This window comes from Tachypleus tridentatus, unplaced genomic scaffold (genome assembly GCF_004210375.1).
Source record: "Tachypleus tridentatus isolate NWPU-2018 unplaced genomic scaffold, ASM421037v1 Hic_cluster_2, whole genome shotgun sequence".
Taxonomy (NCBI): Eukaryota; Metazoa; Arthropoda; class Merostomata; order Xiphosura; family Limulidae; genus Tachypleus; species Tachypleus tridentatus.
Window position 1 is genome coordinate 40,281,555 of NW_027467782.1, and position 22,326 is coordinate 40,303,880.

Genomic DNA, 22,326 nt, shown 5'->3' on the forward strand with positions numbered 1-22,326 from the left:
AGAAGAGAAATTGGCCAGATCATGTAAACAAAAAGATAGGAGTGTAATAGAAGTATTCCACATACCAGCCGACACAATGTCTTCAAAGAACCACTGGACCGAGCAGCTAATGACACTGGATATTGAGAAATAGCTACAATGTCAACAGATGTTAAGTATGTTTTGGAATTATTATACGGTACTATGAATAAACTGTGTACAAAAAGAAAATTTAAATAACAGTTTAACATCTGAACTTTTATAAAACAAAAAAACTGACAATGTTATACATACTTCCTCTTGTCGATATCCAAACAATGAATTGTAATGTCCTGGATACCCAACAAACCTGTTGCATCAAAAGATAAATTTTAACATAAACAACTTTCTTCACATGTAACATAAAGATAAAAATAAAATCTAAAAAAGTCAATTCTGTATTGATGAACTATTCACACTTTCTCCATTGTCCTTTTTCATTTTAAGTCTCCTAAAATCTCAAAGGTAAAACCACAAGTTTGTGGGTAATTAAGCACAAAGCTACACAATGGGTTATCTGTACTCTGCCCACCACCAGTATCAAAACCTAGTTTCTACCAATGTAAGTTTGCAGACATACTGCTGTGTCATTGGGGTAAGAAGTACAAGTTTAGGACATTTTTAAAAAATAAAGAATTCTATGCCATTTCAATAAGTTATTATTAAAATTTCCATGACCATTTAATTCACTGTAAGCACAATAAATGTAAAAAAACATTTTAGCTTGTTATATTTAGACTTGTACATCAATAAATTATATTATTCAGCTAAAACATTAATTTTATCTGCAATATTTATAAATAAAGGGCCCTCATAATGCTAAGTTTATTTTTAATGAACAAAAATAATGTGCTTCAATATTTGATTAGTTACCTATAATCTGAATTTGAAAGGGAATACCCTTTATTATGGTGTTACAAGTTTGTTTTATTGCTTAAAACATTTTTCTTACATATGAATTGTAATAATATCTTTGTATTAAAAACTAAAAACCAACAAAAGTAGAAAAAAATGAACACATAAAGGTAAATACAACAGTTTAGCACATTGCTTCAACAACTTAATCTACTTCAACCTACACATGCAGACATTAAAATGTTTCAAAAATCATGTTACATGTGATTTTAAACACTTCTATGAACAGTAATAAGTTAGTCTACAAAACAACTTGAAAGATTAGTTTTTATAACTATGTATTATCAGCTGTCTTTTAGTACCATTTATTTTGAGTTCACTGTTTCTTTTTTTGTAAACAACTTCATTTCATATTTTAACACAAATTACTCACCTTCCTTTAAAAAATGCAATGTAAAAAACTGATGAATAGTAGTTGACAAACTTCAACATGTACATCTTCAAAGTCAAACTATTTTCATAATCACTTTGAGTGCGATGTATTTCTATATACAATATTTCAGAACAGTATTTACTATTTTACAAAAGAATATTAACATACAGAAAAGGTTGACATAAATAAAAAATGTTTGATAAACTACCTTAACACTAATGACAACCAATTGATAATACTATTAAACTCCTCATTTAACATCCATCATGTCAGAGGTTTTTTAGAGCTCTTAGGTGAAACATTAAGTTCTATTCTTCAAATCAAATCTTTAGAGTATAAATATCTTTCTGTCTGAAAGTGAATTATTTCTTATTTACAAAATTCATTATTTTCCATAGTTATAAATATCATTCTACGTCTGGTTCAGGTCCAGCTTTTAGGTGACTCTGCTGCTGTCACACGGAGCAAAGATATTTCTGCAATGTAGTTTTGAGTAATTAGAAATACTACGGTCAAATATTTTTGTATTGAGGGAGAGGAAGTCATAATAAAATACAAATCATAGGAACTGAAGACGAATTTTCCGTATTGTTCTTAATTTGTCCATGATCTAAATAAATGTTAAGCCTTATCTTAGCCTCCACCATTTTTTTGTTGTTGTTGTCAGAAGTAGGATACCAATGACTGTTGATCAAGACAGTTGTGGTCTAGATACACTAGTTTCCATGAATTAGCAAACACGAACTACTTCTCAAGCCAAATCATTAGGAAACACAAGTTAATTTTAAATCAAAATGATTGACTTCATTCCATACTGTAACAGAAAAAAAGAGCTTTACATTCTAGTTTTACAGTGGAAATATCTTTTTATGGTAATTTTTATACACATTTTTAGTAATCTTTGACAATTTTAAAATATATAACATGCAGTACTGAAGCCAATTTATGTAATATCTCTACATCAATTGACTGCATTAACAAGAGATGTTTTATTGTTTATTGTAACATGATTTTATCTCAAAATAAAATTCCATATTTTAAAATTTATTTTATTAGTAGCCTTCATACACAAGTTTATAAAAAATTATGTTGAAACACACATATATCCTTAATATAAAATGCATGGGGTCGGTTTATTGGACAAATGCCATATTACAGATGGAATGTTCACTATATTTCTGAATTTATTATGGATATCTACACAAGATGTTGCAAGTTGTTAGTAGAATGTACAAGTCTGTTGTATGCTAAATATAAAACACACTGGAAAAGTATTTCTAATCAAGAAAGGATGACAATCTGAGTTACATATTAACATGTTGATGTTTATGTAAAGACTAAAAATACTATATCCATGGCACTGCTTGCATATTGTGCTTGCCTCTAAAAAATGTGTATTTACAAGTTTTCCTTTTCAGTATCCCTGTACACTGTATATGATATTTACTGTTCTTCATCATGAACTGTCATCAAATCAAATACATAATACCAAATTAAAAGTTACAAATAATCATCTAACCTTAAAATTATCATAAATATATTTATATAAATACTATACAATTTTTCATGTATTTCTGCATATATATGTTAGCAATGTGAACAGTTTTCACTGCTTTGATCACAAGACTATATGGTATTGCAACTAAATATACTTTACTGTGTTTCACACTGACCCACTAGTTTATTTAACAAAACACTCAGACATGATCAATAATAAAACTAAGACTGGTAAAGTGATAAAGTGTGCTGTTAGTGATGTTCAATATACTTTTACATAATTACTTTCTAATGTTATTTTAATACATTCTGTACAAACAGAAAAGTTAATTAAAAATTCAGATAACATGCATAATGTGGCATAAATTAATTTTTTAAAGAAATAAGTTCTATTTTGAAAAGTGTGCATAATTTGGATTTATTCACCAATAAAATGTATATGTTTTTTTCAAGATGTATAAATTATTCTGATAAACTTTGTGTGACTGCAACAGTATTTATCTAGCACTAAAATAAATATGGATAAGAACTTTTGCAGTCAGATTCTGGTTAAATTTTGTTATTCAAAATGATGAACAAAACATACAAAATAACCTATGTTCATTTGGAATTGCCAATATTAGAAACAAGTAAAACTCACCCAATTCAGTGAGGAAGGTGGCTATTCTTCTATAAATCTAGAAAAGGTTAATAGTTAGTCAGTTGTTTCAGAAAGAACATCTACACTAGCCATCCCTAACTTTAAACTGATAAGACTATGAAATGGCACCTATTGCCAATTCTTTGGTTACTCTAATCAAATAACAGGATTTGACAATCACTTTTACAACATTCACATAATCTCAAGGTTGAAGGGCATTTTTGCTGCAACAGGATTAGAACCATAAACCCCCAGGTTCAGAGTTCAGAACACTGACCACTAGGCCTAGCATACAAATAATGAAACAATACCAAAATGTTTCAGATATCAGTGTGATATGAATATGGTAATTTTATCCCTGGTTAAGTGTTCTTTCTCTTTTGGTTTTTTTTTTACTCTGGCTTGTAATTTTTGGAGTTTAAATCAAGTTTTTCTAATTCAAATTTATACATGCCCAGCCCAAAGGTAAAAGAACAAATGCATGATCAACGTACACTAATTCCTGTGCCTAGTATTTGACCACTCAATGATGATGGGTGTGTTTATAAAAAAACTGAAAAGTTATTTGGTTTGGTTTGTTTTGAAGTTTGCACAAAGTTACACAAAGGCTATCTGCACTTGACGTCCTTAATTTAGCAGCATAAGACTAGAGGGAAGGCAGTTAGTCATCACCATTCACAGCCACACCTGAGGCTACTCTTTTACCAATGAATAGTGTGGATTGACTGTCATATTATAATGCCCCCATGGCTGAAATGGCCAAAACTGAAAAGTACTACTGAAGATCTTACAAAACAAATATATAGTAGTGTTACTTGCATCTGAACTTAAATACTGAGGGTTTGTCATTATTTTAATAATCTCTCTGCACGCAAAATATAAAGATTTTCTTATGGTTATTTTGGTGCATTCATAAAAAAATTCAAGCTATATTAATTTCATTCTTGAAAATACAAACATGAAAAAAAAAATTACATTATTTACAGCTGAAAGAAAACAAGAAACGACCTTAAAAAATTACAAGTAATTACATATAACATTTCCTTTTAGTCATTAAGAAATCAAAGTAAAAATAAATAAACAACAAAACTAATATGCTTACATACAACTATATATATATATATACACACACGTGCCACTTTAAACAGGTACTTGATACATATATATACATATATACACACACACTCTTATATACACATATCACTATAAGCAGGTATTTGATCCATATCATCTTCAATAAAGCCATAAAAAGTACATTTTACACAACTAGAAATAGGTGAATTTCATATCCCTAATGTTTCTCATTTAAGTGACCTACCAGGTTAAAGGTCATGATGCATACAAGGTTCAACAGTGCAGCTGTCACAGAGGTAGTAAGAGATACCATGCTGGTTAGTGTCTGATTGTCACTCAATGTGAAGTACAGAACAGTTTGAATGGATATTCTGTAAACAATCACACCAACCACAGCAGCAATAGCTATTGTTATCTAAAGAACAAAACATAATTTAATTCTATAAAGAATCACTGCATCAAGACCTACTGTAACACAGAATATGTATGTAAATTTAAAATAGTTTTAGGGAACTTAAAAAAAAACACTTTGCTGTAGCAAACTATAACTGGAGTCTGGCAGTTAAAGTCCAGATTTCTTCACACAGTTGGAGGTTATTTGTCCTTTTATGGAGTGGTTCACTAAGTCTTTGCCTAGATTTTCTAGGCAGCAAATTGTTTTGCAGGATATGATAAAACAAAAACCATGAAATCTGCAACTGATCAAACAACTCTAAAGTTATGCTTTTCTGTGGCATCTTAACCCATTTTATAATTACTAAAAATGGGCAATTTCACAATTTTTTGTTTGTCAATGTTTGGGACCTGTACAAAAATATCTTTCTACCAGCTACCATGTAAATTGGTCAAAATATGGCTGAGTAAATGATCAACAAATACCTCTAAATTGTGCTTTTTTCAGATCTCTTCCTGCCTCCCCCCAAAAAAAAAAAAAAAAAAAAAAAAAAAGATTCAAAATGGGCAAATCTAGCTATTTTTGTTTGTCATTGCATTGAGCTCATGAATATTTACATTTGTGCCAGTTGACTTCCAGACTGCTGTAAATATAACCACGCAAGAGCCCAAAAGATATATTTTTGGGTTGTTTGGCATCTGACCCCTTAAAAAAGCCTAAATAAAAAAATGAAAATACTTACTGGACATACTGGATCAAAGTATGACCCTACCAAGTTTCAAGATAATCTGCCAAGATATGTAGGTATGGCAATCGACTGAAAAGAGTTTGGAAGAAGGTGAAGCAACAGAAAAACTATATCTCTTTCATGATGATGAGGAACCCACATCAAGTAAAAATGTATCTCAAGATGGCTGGTATGGGTATTAAAACTTTTTCTTAACCTGAAGGCCTGAGATTCCTAAGAAGGTGAAACATTGTTTTCTAATTTATTTTAATAAGAGTTTTAATATCCATACCAGCCATCTTGAAATACAGTACACCTATCCGTGGAGACAATTATGAGAAATAACTGTTTTGTATACCATACTGCAAAAAATTGGAAACTGGATTCACTGAAAATAATAAAAAAATCCTCCCAAGTTTACAAAATGCATCTTTTAAAAACAATTTTTCTTTAAACATAGAACCAAAAATCAATGACCATGAAGTTATAAGTCATCTTAATTTAAGAATGCAGCCTTACTCTAAAACAGTACCACCTGTGGTACTGGGATGTCTCTTTAAGCCTTTGAGTAATCTCTGATCATTTGGGAAAAAACCTTTAAAAGTAGACTCATTCTTGAAACACCACTGAAAACTTTTCTTGTAAATAGACTGGACCACCAAAAGATTGATAATAAGCAAAATACATGATTGTTGAGACAAAGTTAAAATTTCCTTACTTAATCGTGTTATTTTTATTCATGTTATTGTTACACAAAACTACAGCAAAATTGACTGAGCATTTTCAACCACAACATAGAAAGATATGCTGTATGGAATGCTCACTTAAAAATCAGTTAATTTTCAGTGAAAGATGCTTTACGTGGTTATAAGTGCATAACAGATACAACGTTGTTCAGTGACTGCTTTCATATTGGACTCACGTTAAACAAGTCACAAAACCTTGATAAATAATTACTTCAAAAGACACAAATCTTTATTTAAAGAGACGTTTTAAACACACTTGTTTTATTTGAAAGGGCTGTTTTCCTACTGGAATAATTTTATACGTGTCTAGTGGGGGTCGTGTCTCACTCTAAACACATATTTTCTCATTGTTGTGCACTAAAAAAAAGTCAACATAGCAGATAATTAAAAACTAGGTATTTAAAATCCACAAATAGAGATCACAAAAAAAATGTAAGCAAACAAAACTGTAGATCTATTGCTGACAGCTTAACTCAAGCCACAATTAATCATTTTGATTCCACTATAAAATTATTTCAAATGATATTTATTTTGTTACAGGACTCCACTGAGATTTCTGCAAGAAACTGACAGTACTTTTGAACTTACTTCCCCATCCTTAATTATGTCATGCTGTGAAATTTTCTGAGTCCTTCATTTTTAGCCATCAAAAAATCCAGTGTTTTACTAGTATGTGCATTAGTTGGAAACTACAGCTTGTGCATTTTCTAGTGTTTTTATTGGAAACAGATACAACAAAATTAGGCGATTCTGATGATGGATATTGTTATTCAAGCCACTGTTGTTCATCATTACTCAAATTTATTTCCTTGGCAACATTTCAACAGCTGTTTGACACTGGATGATTACCATAACAGATGCTACTATTCAATATCACATCGGTAATTCTTTCTACTGTTTTTTGTACTTAGCAAAAGTCACAAGTACATATTCAGTATTTATTACCACTGCATATATTACTCTTTCATATAGCTATTGCAATTTTAAACAGGTAGTGGTAGTAAAAGTTATTGATAATTAGCAATTTAGCAAAGTGTGCCACTGAGAGAATTATTTGTGTTGCCTTTTTCTAACAAACACTTGTACACAGCAGGCTGTTGAAGAACAAACATATTGTTATGTAAACCTATCAAAGTAAGCATGTGACTGTGTATGTTTATGTTGCACTAAACTTTGTTGTATTTTTTTAAAAGAAACATTATTCCATTCTGATGAGATTCCTTTGTTACTGTTCATCTTTTGTTATATAATAGTTCAAGCTGATGGAAGCTACTCATTAAATTTGTGATCATACAATCTTTGCCTTCACAATGGTCCTTTGAGAACAATTTTACAGTTTGTATGTTACAGGTGTATACCAGTAAATATGTTTATTTTATCTTGAATATGTGTCATTTATTTTAATATGTGGTGGATAAGTGGAACATAAAGCACAAGCAACAGTAAACTGTCAAAAATTATGTAACATTCAATTGAATTCACATGCACTTGTGAAGTTTAGAATGTATTCTCTATTAATGAATATTAAAAAAAAACATCTTAAGTAACAATATAATTAAAACTCATTCTAGATTGTCAGAAAAATAAAGAAACAACATGAATCAAAATGCAGAGACTGTATTGTCAAGCCTATAGCCAAAGGCTCTAACAAAGTAAATAAATACAGCTGCAAGTAATGTCTGTATTATTTTCTTAAGATTATTATAAATCTCTCTATTAACTCCATGCCTACAGTACTTATCAATTTTAGTGGGGACAAAATAGTTTGTTTACTTTTAAGAGTCCCGAGTTGTCAGCTTGAAATGACAATTTTTATATTTTGATTCAACTTTTCTGATGATCCATACACCCCTTCCCAAATTAATAATTTTTAATAATAAAGTTCACATACACATATATTCCTGTATACAGATAAATTTCTCATTCCCACTGAATACCAAACACCATCACTGTGTCAAATAGTCTTCATTACCTACTGAACCTGTTTCTAAAGTTCACTGTTCTCAAAATTGGTTCTTCTTTAAATCTGAAATCTTAAATGTTCACATAGCTCTAGTGTACACACCTACATACTCAAATTAATTCATAAATAAATACTCACAAGTAGTAACACCACAGACCAGGAAAATATGGTACACGGTACTCGTCTCTTCCAAAACGAAACACATGGTTCGTTTACCTGTTACAGTGTACATCACAGAAGCATTTAGAAAAACACATCAGTAAAAAACTAAGTAATAAATTTTCATAACTCGTAAGAAACAAAGTTCAAACACATGCCCTTAGAAAAAGAACCAGAACTGATGAAAAACTACTGTAATATTCCTTCTGAAGTTCAATTTACATTATTTTTGAAGGGGATAATAAAACCACAACTTAGGCATTGGAACATCTAACTTGTTTGTTTGTTTTTTAAAAAAGGGATAAAATAAATGTAATGAACTTTAAATTATTTGCTTTGTTTTAAATTTCACACAAAGCTACACGAGGGCTATCTGCACTAGTTGTCCCTAATTTAGCAGTATACAACTAGAGGGAAGGCAGCTAGTCATCACCACCCACTACAAACCCTTGGGCTACTCTTTTACGAACAAATAATGGGATTGACCATCACATTATAATTACGAGTCGAGCGCCTTAACCACCTGGCAGCCAGGTATGGGACTTTAAATGAGAATATTTGAAACAAGCATAAAAGTTGACATTTTAAACTTTCAATTTCAAACAATGTTCTACCAAGATCTTTTACATTTTTGATATTCACATGTATTTTTTATACTCTGCTGTCTTTTAAACTACATGTAATGCATTTACACTGAATTATTTTTAGAAAAGTGTTTTATCACCCTTTTAAAATTGTACCTCTGAAGACCATTTACTCAAAATAACTGCATTTTTGAAGAAGAATAAGGCATTTTTTTAAGTTTAATAATTTTAAGAAAGAATTTATACAAAAGATACATCGCTTGTTAATTTTGTTTGATAGAGTTATTTAGTTACAGTTTTGTTGTAAAACCAATACCAAACACTTTTAGTGTCATCATAAAACTTATAATCTGATAATCAACTACAACATTGCAAAATCATCATCAACAGATAGATCTAGACTTGTATAAAAACTGGACAAATTGTGGGAACAACTGGACAAAAGTCAGATGTTTGTTTTGATGTTTATTATAAATTGATAACTGCTGTTCTTACCCCTGTAATAAAGTTTACTTTCTTTTTCTTTACTGTTGATAATTTGGCTAAATATTCTGGCCTTGGATGTTCCTGGTGATATAAAAAAAAACACACATTATGATCAAGAGTTCAGGTAAAACATCATATCTGTGTGTTAAGAAATTTACATTTTTAAACATGTATTTTTGAGAAACTTTCTCAAAAGAATAACTTTAGGGAACATTCAAACATTATTTTTATAAATCAAAGTTTGAAAAGATGTTCAAAGGAAAATACTAGAGAGTAGCTGTAAATATCATACTGGAAACAAACAAACTTGTCCTGAGCACCCACTCAAGGCAGGAAAACAAGGTCATTAACCCTTTCACATCAAGAAGGTCAAGCTGCATATGTCACAACCTTTTACAGAGTTAAATTCAAAATTTAATTAAACTAGTTTATTATCGATGTATACAAGTAAACTTTGCATCACAATGTAATTACTGAATCAAATTTTAATAGTATTTAAGTTCTTAGATTCTTCCTTTTTTATAATTTACTTATCACCTCTACAAGAATTGAATAATTTTATGTAAATTAGTTATTATAAAGTAGTTATTTTACGGCTTTCTATCTTATTCGTTCATGATGTCATACACTAGGAAATTAGAGTCATTTAGCACGCACACAGCTTCTCTTTTACAAGCTGCCAATAGTTCTCTATGATGTTGTATATCCATAGACTTACCACTATATCAGCAAGGGGCATTTAGTGTGGTAGTGCCATTAGTAAAGAACAAAAAAAGATGCTGGTAAACAGTACATTTTATGTTTTTCATGAATATTCTTTATTTATTACTATAAAAGTAACTAAAATGAAAAAACAAGAAAGTTGTTAGGTTAGATTAGCTAAAATAATGAATAGTAATAAGAAATATTCTTCATATTGTTTAATGTAATTCAAAAGGGTAACATGAGCTGAAGGTTCACCAAGTGATTTAAAACTTGTGAAGAAGGACTGTTTGTTTTGAATTTTGCACAAAGCTACTCGAGAGCTATCTGTGTTAGCCGTCCTTAATTTAGCAGTGTGAGACTAGAGGGAAGGCAGCTAGTCATCACCACCCACCGCAAACTCTTGGGCTACTCTTTTACCAATGGATAGTGGGATTGACCATGACATTAGAATGCCTCCACGGCTGAAAGGGCGAGCATGTTTGGCGTGATGGGAATGCAAACCCGCAACCCTCAAAGGAAGGATTAATAGTTAAACATGGTTCAAAAGTCAATAAAACTGTAAGATTAAGAAGAAACAGAAGATGTATATTGTCACAATTTGTTGTCATTTTAGCACAATAAAAAAGTAATTAACAATTATTTCATAATTTTTTATGGTGGTTATGAGGATGTTTAGATTGGCTGATCATTTGAAAGTTACAGCTTGTAAAATAACAGATAAAATAAACTTTTTACTGACAGCAAACATCATCTGATATTTATGAAGGAGGTTTAAAGAACTACATAAGTGAAATTTGAAAATTTTTAAATGAAGTATTTTTAATCTTAACATGAAAAATCACTTTGCAATCATAACAGTCAACACTGACAACATATAATTAAAATACTTGTATGATTACTGTCAAATTTGTCATGACACAACTAGTACCTTCACAATCACAATAGGTATACTGCCATGGTTAAAAGTTCATGTCAAATACACAAGTCCATTGTGATAAATTAATAACTGAAATAAAAGTACACATTACCTCTAAGGTGTCAAAATTCGTTGCATCCCAATGGTGGGTGATTTTTGCTGAATACCTTTTCCACAATTCCATAAAGATAACAGCTGAAAGTAAATAAAAACAAAGTGATAAAGTTTATCATCACTAAAGACAGAAACTGCAACAGAATACAAATTACTCTTTAAACTTATATGGCTTATGATAATTTATTCAACTATTTTTGTTCACCAAAGTGTTAGTAATAATAAACTTTGTAAAGTGTTTTCTTTTTTCCTTGAAAAGTCCCAAATTACAGACAAGATATCTCAAAGTAATAACATGCTTTTGGAATTAATTTGAAGTGTTTGATGTGAGACTTCAGTAATAGAAGTTTAAAGTCTTGAATGTGTAGCAAATTTGATGTGCTTTATGTTGGTTTGAAATTAAGACCATTTCAAGTATTGCAGGTTGGACGTTTTTATGTTGAAGTAACCCTTTTGCTATGGGCATCCATTACCACACATATCATGAGGATTTTCTTAGTGAGTTACTTTCCCAAAATTCAGGTCCTTTGTAAGGTCAGTTTTATGTTACTGGATATGGTAGCATGAGCATACATGCACCTTGTCATTGTAACTTCTACACTGTTATCCAGACACAGTTGAAAGATCAATATAATAAATTTATATATGTACGTGGTGTGGACAAGAAAAGTGGCCTCCTCGAAAATACTGTTAATTTGTTATATATTTTATTTGATAATAGAAAAATGTGTTAAATGCACTTCACAAGATCTATTCCAAAATAATATCAAATAAATTAACATTTTCAAGGGAGAGGCACTCTTTTGTCCTCCCCTTCTATATAAATGTATAATGTTATCAAATTTAAGCTATTTTATATGAGTTATAGTTTGTAGTTATTCTAGAATGAAAAAAGGCATTATTTATATTAATTTCCTAATTGTTTATAGTGGTCAAATCTATCAAGCCCATACAGAGTTTCATTAGTAAAAATAACAGACAAAACATTATGTTTTTCTTTGTACAAAAATGTTTGATAATTATCTGGAGGTTATAAAAATTTTATATGTAAAATTTGAACATTTTCTGATGCACACAAACATTTTTAACCTTAAAATCAAAATTACTATGCATGTTAGATAGTCAACATGCTAAAAGAAAATAGGCATAAGAAAAGCGTAACTTAAAAAAGTCTTAAAACTAATTTACAAAAAATTTGATATTTTGTGTATGAAAGCTCTAACAGAGTCTGAAGAAGAGAATATTATTTATATAACTTTAACATGTAAATCTATATAATACTTACCCCAGAGTGACATAAAAACAGCAAAAAATACAGCAGCACCATTGTCAAAAAGATGTGTAATTTTGACAAAAGTGCATGTCTGTCCTAGCTGTTCATATTTACATCCTTTTATGTCACACCGAGGACATAAAATTACGTCATTGTGGTTCTCACAGACGTCCTTGCTGTAAAAAAAAAAAAAATGCAATTTTGTTTTAAATTTATAGAATAAACACAGTACAGTTGAACATTTAAATCAATCATAATATACAACTATCAATTTCAATGATAATGCCACATAAACTAACTAATTAACTGAAATTATGTTTAAATCAATTTGTCACAAAAATTATTGAAAATATTTTTAGGTACATTAATGGTTAAAAACATATCAACCAATAAAAATTAATGGTTCCAATTATTACTCTTTGCAATTATTCCAGCTACAAATGTCTTGTGCAAAATAATTAATTAGTTAAACACTGATTAATTAGTCCAGTGATTAATTACTTAACACATTCCATCAATTACATATCTCTAAATAACTGATTTATTTGAGGTATAATTTAGAAAATGATCAAACATGAGTTATAAAAATAATAAACTGTTTGATAACTCTTTTAACTTTTTTTCTCCCCTAATTCATACCTGTGAGCATCACCCACCAAGGTGAAGAACCCATAGATGAAACACAGCACTCCTACTGCTGAAGCTGGGATCAGCATACAGGTATAAAATCCCAGCCAAGCAAAGTAGAGGCCAATTTTCACTCCAAAATATTCCCTGAAAAAATTGAAAGGAACAAACAATAAAGTGATTCTTATCAAACAAAATATAGTGGATACAATAACTAATGAGGAACTCCAAAAAATCAATCCATAAGAACCTTTTTTTTTTTTTTTATAAAGATTTGTCTCAATTTTAAACTCTGATTAGTATGAGAGCAAAGTGATTTTCATGCTAAAATTAATAATATGTTTATATCTTTAATATTACAGTTTCCAAATTTCATTTGCATAGCTTCTAAAATCTTCTAATTGAATATCAAGTTATTTTTGGAAAATATTTATATGTCATGCATTAGTGTCTCTACCTTCACATTACATGAGCTCAGGCCATTTGTTTAACCTTGTAACCACACCAAAAAAAATATGAAATAAAATTTTTCCTTTCTAAAATCCCTGCAGAGCACAATAAAAGCTTATCATTGTTTATCCTGACTATCTTCAGGCTTGTATCAGTTAAATATGACAACTTCCTTCATACTAAGCCTATGTAACAACCCAGGAATCACCTTGTATACACTTCGTTCAAATTACAGCATAAAGTTATGTCATACAAACAATCTTCAAAAGTATATACATATATTGCAAATAAATTAATCTATTTCTTCATTCATATATTCTAATGTTACCTAATAAGTATTATTTTTATAATAAAAACAAACAAAATATGTGCATAAAAAATAACAAAAATCTAGTACTTTATTGTGAATGCTGTAATTTCTTTTGTTGTCAAAGACTTAAAGTATTGATAGAGGCTAACCCAAATTTTCCATGGGGCTGTTTTTCATTTTTTCCCCAAATTATTTATTAATTTCAAACACACAATTTAGAGCACAAACAATAATAAACACAAAGAATTCAATGTCTTATAATTATTACAATTTAACTGGTTTTCTAACTAAACATTGTGCATCAAAACACTTTCCTTGGCTGGTTAAACTAAACATAGTAATAGCAGATTTGAATCTATGTTCCAAAAAAATTAAAAGCCATCCTGTGAACGAGATGACATTATACATAAAAGAGAATATTAAATATTTATTTTCTAATGGTTATCAATAATGTAATAGCAAATGTCAAAGACAGAGAGAGAGAGAATTATTTACACTTATTCGAACAGAGCTTTAAGACTGTATGTCGAAAACAAGAAAGCTGTATTCAATTTCAGTGAACCAAACACAAGTGAAAAGATGTCTAAGTTTAGCAATTTTAAACAAACAAGTGCCATCACGTGATACAGAAATGTAAACACTAAGACGTTACAAATTAAAATATTTTACTTTTGAAATTCAGAAATTAAAACTATTATATAACAGAAACATCTGATTAACTACATGCTAATTCTATTAGATCTACATCTCTTTTGGTTGGTTATTACCACATCTTTATTGAATTTTGTAGCTCAATAAATATAATACAATAGCAACAAAAGAGAATTCTCTCCCTCCTATCATGACTGACTCTCCTTATACATAATTATTGTATTCAGAATGATCGCTTTCAAAACACAACTTGTAAGAATAAAACTCCAACTGAGACTCTAAACATGGCATACAAATATAAGATGTTTTTTTGGTAATTTCAATCTTTAGGTAAAACTCAAAACTTTTACCAAGTGATTTTTTATATTAAATAAATAAATTCTGTCCAGGAAATTATTAACACTCACTTGATGTCATCAAGGGGTTGCTTTTTTAAATATTGTTGAAAACGAAGCCCAGTTGTTCAATAACCATTTCCTGGGAGCTTTGTCATCTGAAGAATGACATTCCCCCTAATAATACGTCAAAATAAATTATCAACATAACCATTATTTTACTGATACAGGAAGTGAAATATCAACTAATAAAAATATGTTAAAGTGTACTTTGCTGGAAAATAATATTAATAACAAACTACAGGAGCAACCCTATCACACAAATTCATCAGGTCATAAACCTGATATAATACACACTGGCTGTAGAAATAACTGTGAACAATACTTTTAACATATGAAAAATTGTACTTTATCAACATCACGCACACTTGGAAAGAAGAATCCAATAAGTTAACTGACCTCATGTAAAGGAAAGGCAGCTTCGTAGACACGATCTTTGACAAGCTTTGTTATTCCTGAAAAAATAGGAGAAAAACACAGTATAAATACATAAGGCATGAAATATTTAAATATAAAAATATTTAATAAAACAATGTTAACAGTGATTGCAATGACTTTTATTCATCACTATATATCGTATCATATATATTGAAACGCACATATCATATGTAACAAACCCAAGCACACATGTCAAGTACTACAGGGTTGCCAGTGACTAAGTCTTTTTTAGTAGTTTAAGAAGCCTATAACCATATTATTATTTACCAAATTTTCACTTTCTTATTCAGATGAAATAAGGTTTCATTATACTGTTCTGCTGAACCATTGAAAACAGGATTCAAAATTAAAGCTTACAGAGAAATAAAAAAGAAACTTATTGGATTGCTAATCTAAATACTGATCAACCTTTTGGACTTAATCTGGAACCTGGAATCGTTGATCTTCGTTCACTGGTTTCATCTTTGTCAAAAAAATTATTTTTATTCTTTGCTTATTTATTCTCATATTGTGAAAGCTGAACTTACTGACACATACTATTTGTTTAAGATAATTTTTCATATAATTTTTTATAAACTAATTAGTATATCTTTTTCAACCTGTCTCCAGGTGTCACCTTTACTTTACTTATAAGTGCAGTTTTAAATACACACATATTCAGCCATTTCTGAAGTAAAATATTCCTTGCACCTTTTCGCATATATTATCACCATTGGCTATATTATACTGGAAATGAGACGTTTACACAAGAACATAGAGAAATAGACATTTCTTGGAAAACCACATGACGTTCCTGATGTCACTAAACTACCTTTATTTGTATATCACTCATTTGATTACACCACCATTTCTAATTTGTAACTGAAGAAAGATCCACTTTTCAAAAGTGCTCAAATTATGGGTTTTTTATTCATTTCTATCAAGACATCTTGAACCAACATGTTTTTACAACATCTTGAATGACCTGTACAATATATTGTCCAAATAAAAAAGCACAATACTTATAGTGGGTTACAGTCTAAGAGCAGAATTAACTGACTTCTTTCCAAACTGTTTATTATCAAACGACTATGTATATTATATCACAACACAAAACAACTTGTTTTTACCTGTTACAATGCTAACTATATAGGACTGACCTAAACATTAGGGAAAGTTGCTTACTTTCTACATAAAATACAGAGTGGACCACAGCTGAAGTTATTTAAATTAACTGTGCATTGGTTTCCACTTCTGTGTGATTGTATCAGGAATACCCAGGGTTACAAAGATTTTATTTGTTTCTATTAAGACTTCTTGAACTCACGTTTTCTAACATCATAATTATACTGTTCTCATAACATCTTTAGTTTTTCACCTATGTTCTGCTATTTCTTTATTCATCAGTTAATCTGTCAATATTACAACTTCCTAAGCTTTAGACAGGAGACATTTGTTCTATGTACAGGCAGTAAAACCATAAAATTAAAAGAAGAGTATAGGGAGATGCTAAGTTGAAACTTTGAAGAAAATAGAAAGCCTAGCATTCAGAGAGGAAAAAACATGTTTGTTCATTATATTTCATATTTTTCAGTTTCTCATTTCACTGCACATTGGTAATTTCATTTCTATTAGTATTACGGTTGAAAAAATAGTAGATGATATGTAAAGTTTTGCCAGAAAAATATTTTTGAAAAGAAGTATTTTTTTTACTTTTTCAAATGGAAACTTTCACTCAGACTGATTCATTTTAGGCTTTAGAAATTCACAGACAGATCTTTATGAGAAATATTGATTACTTGTGTACAATACAGTTATAGCTATTAATTTTTATATTTATGAATATTATTCAGCACAATTAATTTTAGGACTAAAACTTAATCTAGTTGAAACTTATGAGATATAATCAAGTGTTAATAAGCAAAGGTAGCCAACCAGTCAATCAGTACATTCTAATAATTATAGCTTCTTGTTTTCTGTGTATTAACTTATGAATATTAAACACTTCTTGTCAGTTTGCTATATAAAATTAGATTCATTAACTGTTCACATCATGTGATAAATAACAAAACTTCTAGTACACACTGATAGTCTTATGTCAAACTACATTAAAAAATACAAGTCTCTGAATTTAAATTGTAAAGTTTAATATGACAGAAAAGTTCAGGTGGACATTCCATCTTGGGATTTTATATATACATGAGAAAATAAATCAGCAGCTGGTCAGTACAAGGTCAAAACAAAATATAATGATGACAAATACAAATCATTATAACCCAAAGGGTATTTTAAGACACAGATATTTAAGTGTTAGCCCTAAAAATACACACTAACTTTTAATTAACAGATTTCTTAACATGATTTCTACGAAATATTTGAGGACTATCTGTGCTAGATGTCCCAAATTTAGACTAGAGGGAAGGCAGCTAATCATCACTGCCCACCATTAACTCTTGAGCTACTCTTTTACCGATGAATAGTGGGATTGACTGTTACACAATCATGCCCCCACAGTTGAAACGCAAGCATGTTTGGTGTGACAGAAATTTAAATCTGCAACCCTCAGACTGTGTTGCAAGTGCCCTGTCCATCTGACCATGCTGAACTAAATAATTTAAGGATATATCAGTAAATCAAAAAGGTAAGCTATGCAAATTTCAGATTCTTATTTGTAATTATGTTTAGCTCATGTTTCCATCTTACTGTAAATTTTACTTGCTTGCTGTTCCTGTTAGTAAATCCTAACAAAGACTTTCCATAAAAGTGTGTGATTCATTTTTGTGTACAAAACGGGAGGCAGTTGTGGAACAAGCACTTTGAATCACTCGCAGAAGAGGTTGCAGCAAAAGAGAAAACAATTTATGAAAGCTAATTTGTACTCAAAACTGAAATTTGTATCACCACTTGTATATGATGGTACTTTGTGTAAAACTTTTTTACAAGTAAACATGATGAACTACCTTTCAGAATAGTTGGAAGATTTACAGAAATTATTACAAAAGTCAATTTAAAAAGTTTGCTTTGTTTGGAAACTTTTTTTTATACTTTTAGTACCTCTCAGAAAAAGCTACCTACATGCATATTAATTATTATAAACTCATCACTAAGTGTTATCATTTTGAAATACAAGGTATAAGTATGATACATAAAAGAATTTCATATTTTATAAAAGTAATAGAAAAAAATCAGTTTTCTCTCCCAGATAATCTAATAACTCAGTTCATAATGAAGAAATATATTTTCAAAAAGTATAAATTTAGCTTAAGAATTTTTTTCAGTAATTCTAATGCACAGTAAATTATACAGAAAAGAAACTAAATACATATTATGTTAAAATATAGTGTGTGTTTTTTTCACTTGCCAAATGCATAAGATTCGTTTGTGTTGTTACTGAATCTTTTTCTCTTCAAAATGAAGTCCACAATTTGAGCACGTTGGGCTGGATTGACTATCATTAACTATCATCTCTAAAGTGAAACTTGAGTAAGACACAATCTTCTACGGTTAACTTGAGAATAATATATCATCATCTTTAGGGAGAGCTTGCACATAGTACAACAGCACATTCTAGAGTTAATTTCAGAATAATATATCATCATCTTGAATATAGCACATCAGCACATTCTAGGGTTAACTTGAGAATAATACAACAACATATTTTAAGGGTAACTTGCATATAGTACAACAGCATGTTCTAGGGTTAACCTGCATATAATAAGATACCACCCTTCAAGATTAACTTGTTTATTGTACAACAGCTCCTCCTAGGATTAACATACGTAAAATACATCATCACATTTTACGGGACAGAATAACAACATATAAATAAACAGATATATAAGAAGTGGGAAGTGGCGTAAGAAATAATGCAGGACATGCATTTGAAACTTACCATAAACCCATGTAATAGCTATAGTTTGAAAGAAAACAGTGAACAATAGAGTCATTCCACTGGCAGAATAATAATCCATCAGTTGAAATATGTACATGCCCCCCTGAAAAGTAAAAAGATTATTTTAGTGACTACTACAATCAGTTTAAAGAAATCCAATCAGAATTATTACTTAACAGTTTCGTTTTTATTAAATATATTTTATTACAAGTTACAGTTTCCATATTCTAGATACAAGATAACACCATGGTAAAGCCACAGAAATAAACAGATATATCAGAAGTGGAACGTTACTGAATAAATATAATAGTATTGGGAGTTGTGCTTATGGTAAGTTTTATTTATTACGTCATTTTTACAGTGAATAAGATTTGTTTTAGACTATCCACCCAATATTAGACATCATGCACAACACACCCGACATAAGTCTTCATATATTACACATCATCATCAGACATCATGCAATACACATCATCATTAGATCACGTACTACACACCCAACATCAGACATTATGCACTACACATCATCATTAGATCACGTACTACACACCCAACATCAGACATTATGCACTACACATCATCATTAGACATTTCATACTAAACACTAAACATTTGACATCATGTGCAACACATCATCATTAGACGTCATGTACTACAGACCAATCATCACATAACAAACTGAGACAGTTATAGATATCTTCCTACAGGAACTAACATCTCTCTCTACAGCAGTACCTTACTGTTATCATCACTGACGCCATTAATTATGACGTCGTTTATTTTGGATAAGATGACGGCTTGAGGAACTTTTTGTTTTTTGACGGACAAATAAAACATCTACCATAATGATAGATTCCTTTTACTTGTTTATTGATTTTTTTAATATTATGGAACATACCTTAGTGACCATTGGTAGGCCTAACATGTATAAGATGATAACAATTACTACGGTAAAAACTTCTCTTCGCGGTCTCAAAAGAGATGGCCATTCGTCCACGATCCCTGTGATGAAAGTTTCCACGGTGCAGAACTGAAAAACAAAAACTGACCAATATCAGTACACATGTTGTCATAACATACAGATCAAAGTAACTTAATAACATAGTTAGACAGATCTATATAAACTGTATATGTACACTGCTAACCAAAATCTTAAGATCAATGAACAAAAAGAGAAAATATGCATTTTGCGTTGTTAGACTTAATCACATATTTGAATAGAGCTTCGATAAAAGACAATAAGAAAAGGGAAAATAAAAATAAAAACCTTTTAGCATTTAATAGGAAAAATGCGAACACTATGAAATTAGCCTAAATACCAGTTGATCAAAAGTTTAAGACCGTACTGAAATGAAGCGTTAATCGGTAAACACGAAACGAAATTTAGTCATTTGTGTTCAAGCATTAGTATTGTCAACATCTTCCACTCGCATCTCCTGTGTAACATTGGGTACAAACATGGCAAAGGCAAAAAAGTTGACAGAGTTTGAACGTGGCAGCATTCTCGAACTGCAAAATTAAGGTCTCTCTCAACATGCCATCGCTGGTGAGACTGTGCGTAGTAAAACTGCTGTTGCAAATTTCTTAAAAGATCCTGAGGAATATGGAACGGAATTTCAAGTGGCCAGCCCAAAAATATTTCGCCGACGTTAAGTAGGAGGATTCGACGGGTTGTCCGGCAAGACAACAGCCAATCGTCGAACCAGATTAAGGCCCTTACGGACACAGAATACAGCTCAAGAACTATAAGACGGCATCTACGAGAGAAAGGCTTTAAAAATCGTAAACGTTTTCAAAGGCCACGCCTCCTTCCACACCACAAAACAGCTCAGTTAAACTTTGCTGAGAGGCACCAAACACGGGGCGTAGAAATGTGGAAGAAAGTTTTGTTTTCCGATGAGAAAAAAGTTAACCTGGACGGTCCAGATGGCTTACAACGTTACTGGCACGATAAGGATATCACACCGGAAAAAGTTTCTACACGACACAGTGGAGGAGGTTCCATCATGATCTGAGGTGCTTTCTCCTTCCATGGAACAATAGAACTCAGATTATTCAGGGACGTCAAACACCAGCTGGCTACATTAGCATGTTGGCGAGAGCATCCTTATTGACTGAAGGTTCCCGCTTGAGTGGAAATACCTGAATCTTTCAGCAAAACAACGCTGCAATCCACAATGCCCGCAGGACAAAGGACTTTTTCATGACGAATAACGTGATTTTTTTGGACCATCCATTGATAACATTTCGGGGTGGATGGCAAGGGAGGTCTATGGAAATGGACGTCAATTCCAAACAGTGCATGATATTTGTCAAGCCATCTTCACCACTTGGAATAATATACCAGCCAGCCTTCTGCGAAATCTTATATCGACCATGCCAAAGCGAGTGTTTGCAGTTATTCGCAATGATGGCCGTACAACTCACTAATGAGACCTCTTGTTGGGCATTTCCTACCCTGTTTGGGACTTCTTTCTGGTATGGTCTTAAACTTTTGATCAGCTAGTATTTAGGTTAATTTCATAGTGTTCACATTTTCCCTATTAAATGCTAAAATGTTTTTTATTTTTATTTTCCCTTTTCTTATTTTCATCTTTTGAAGCTCTACTCAAATAAGTGGTTTTGTCTAACAACGCAAAATGCATATTTTTCCTTATGTTCATTGGCCTTAAGATTTCGGTCAGCCTTGTATATATATTTAATGAATTAATGTTTTATATAATAAAGTTTCAAACACACGTGTTATTATTTAGTTTGATAACGTAATACTTCATCTTGCGTGAGAGGACGTTTTAAGTTATTAGTTTCTGAAATAGAAGTTTATCTCTATGGATCACTGAAGAATGGTACTTTGAAATTTCTTGCATATTGAAATATTTAACCAGCGATAAACAGTTAAACAATATGTGGTTTCGCATCCATTGCTTGATTTGTTAGATATAAAATAGAACATAATGTAAACTCATGTTACGTGCAGCAACAAGTATATGTGCCACACAA

General features: G+C 30.7%; 1 protein-coding gene and 1 pseudogene across 2 annotated transcripts; both read right to left on the reverse strand.

Annotated features, from left to right (window-relative positions):
* On the reverse strand, nt 1–19,132 carry LOC143242190 (anoctamin-4-like). 2 transcript variants are annotated; one of them, XM_076485547.1, is made up of 11 exons: nt 18,796–19,132; nt 15,417–15,472; nt 15,030–15,134; nt 13,224–13,358; nt 12,597–12,760; nt 11,310–11,392; nt 9,586–9,657; nt 8,486–8,563; nt 3,444–3,480; nt 1,307–1,418; nt 1–328 (listed from the first exon to the last, which is right to left on the reverse strand). In XM_076485547.1, the coding sequence occupies exons 4-11, from the start codon at nt 13,298–13,300 to the stop codon at nt 172–174; spliced, it is 780 nt and encodes a 259-aa protein (XP_076341662.1). In that variant the 5' UTR covers nt 13,301–13,358; nt 15,030–15,134; nt 15,417–15,472; nt 18,796–19,132; the 3' UTR covers nt 1–171. The 2 variants fall into 2 exon arrangements, with proteins under 2 accessions (XP_076341662.1, XP_076341661.1); XM_076485546.1 differs by lacking the exon at nt 18,796–19,132 and adding an exon at nt 4,762–4,932 and having other exon boundaries at nt 157–328.
* LOC143242288 (sodium- and chloride-dependent GABA transporter 1-like) overlaps nt 15,039–22,326 on the reverse strand; it is a 19,072-nt pseudogene continuing 11,784 nt past the window's right edge.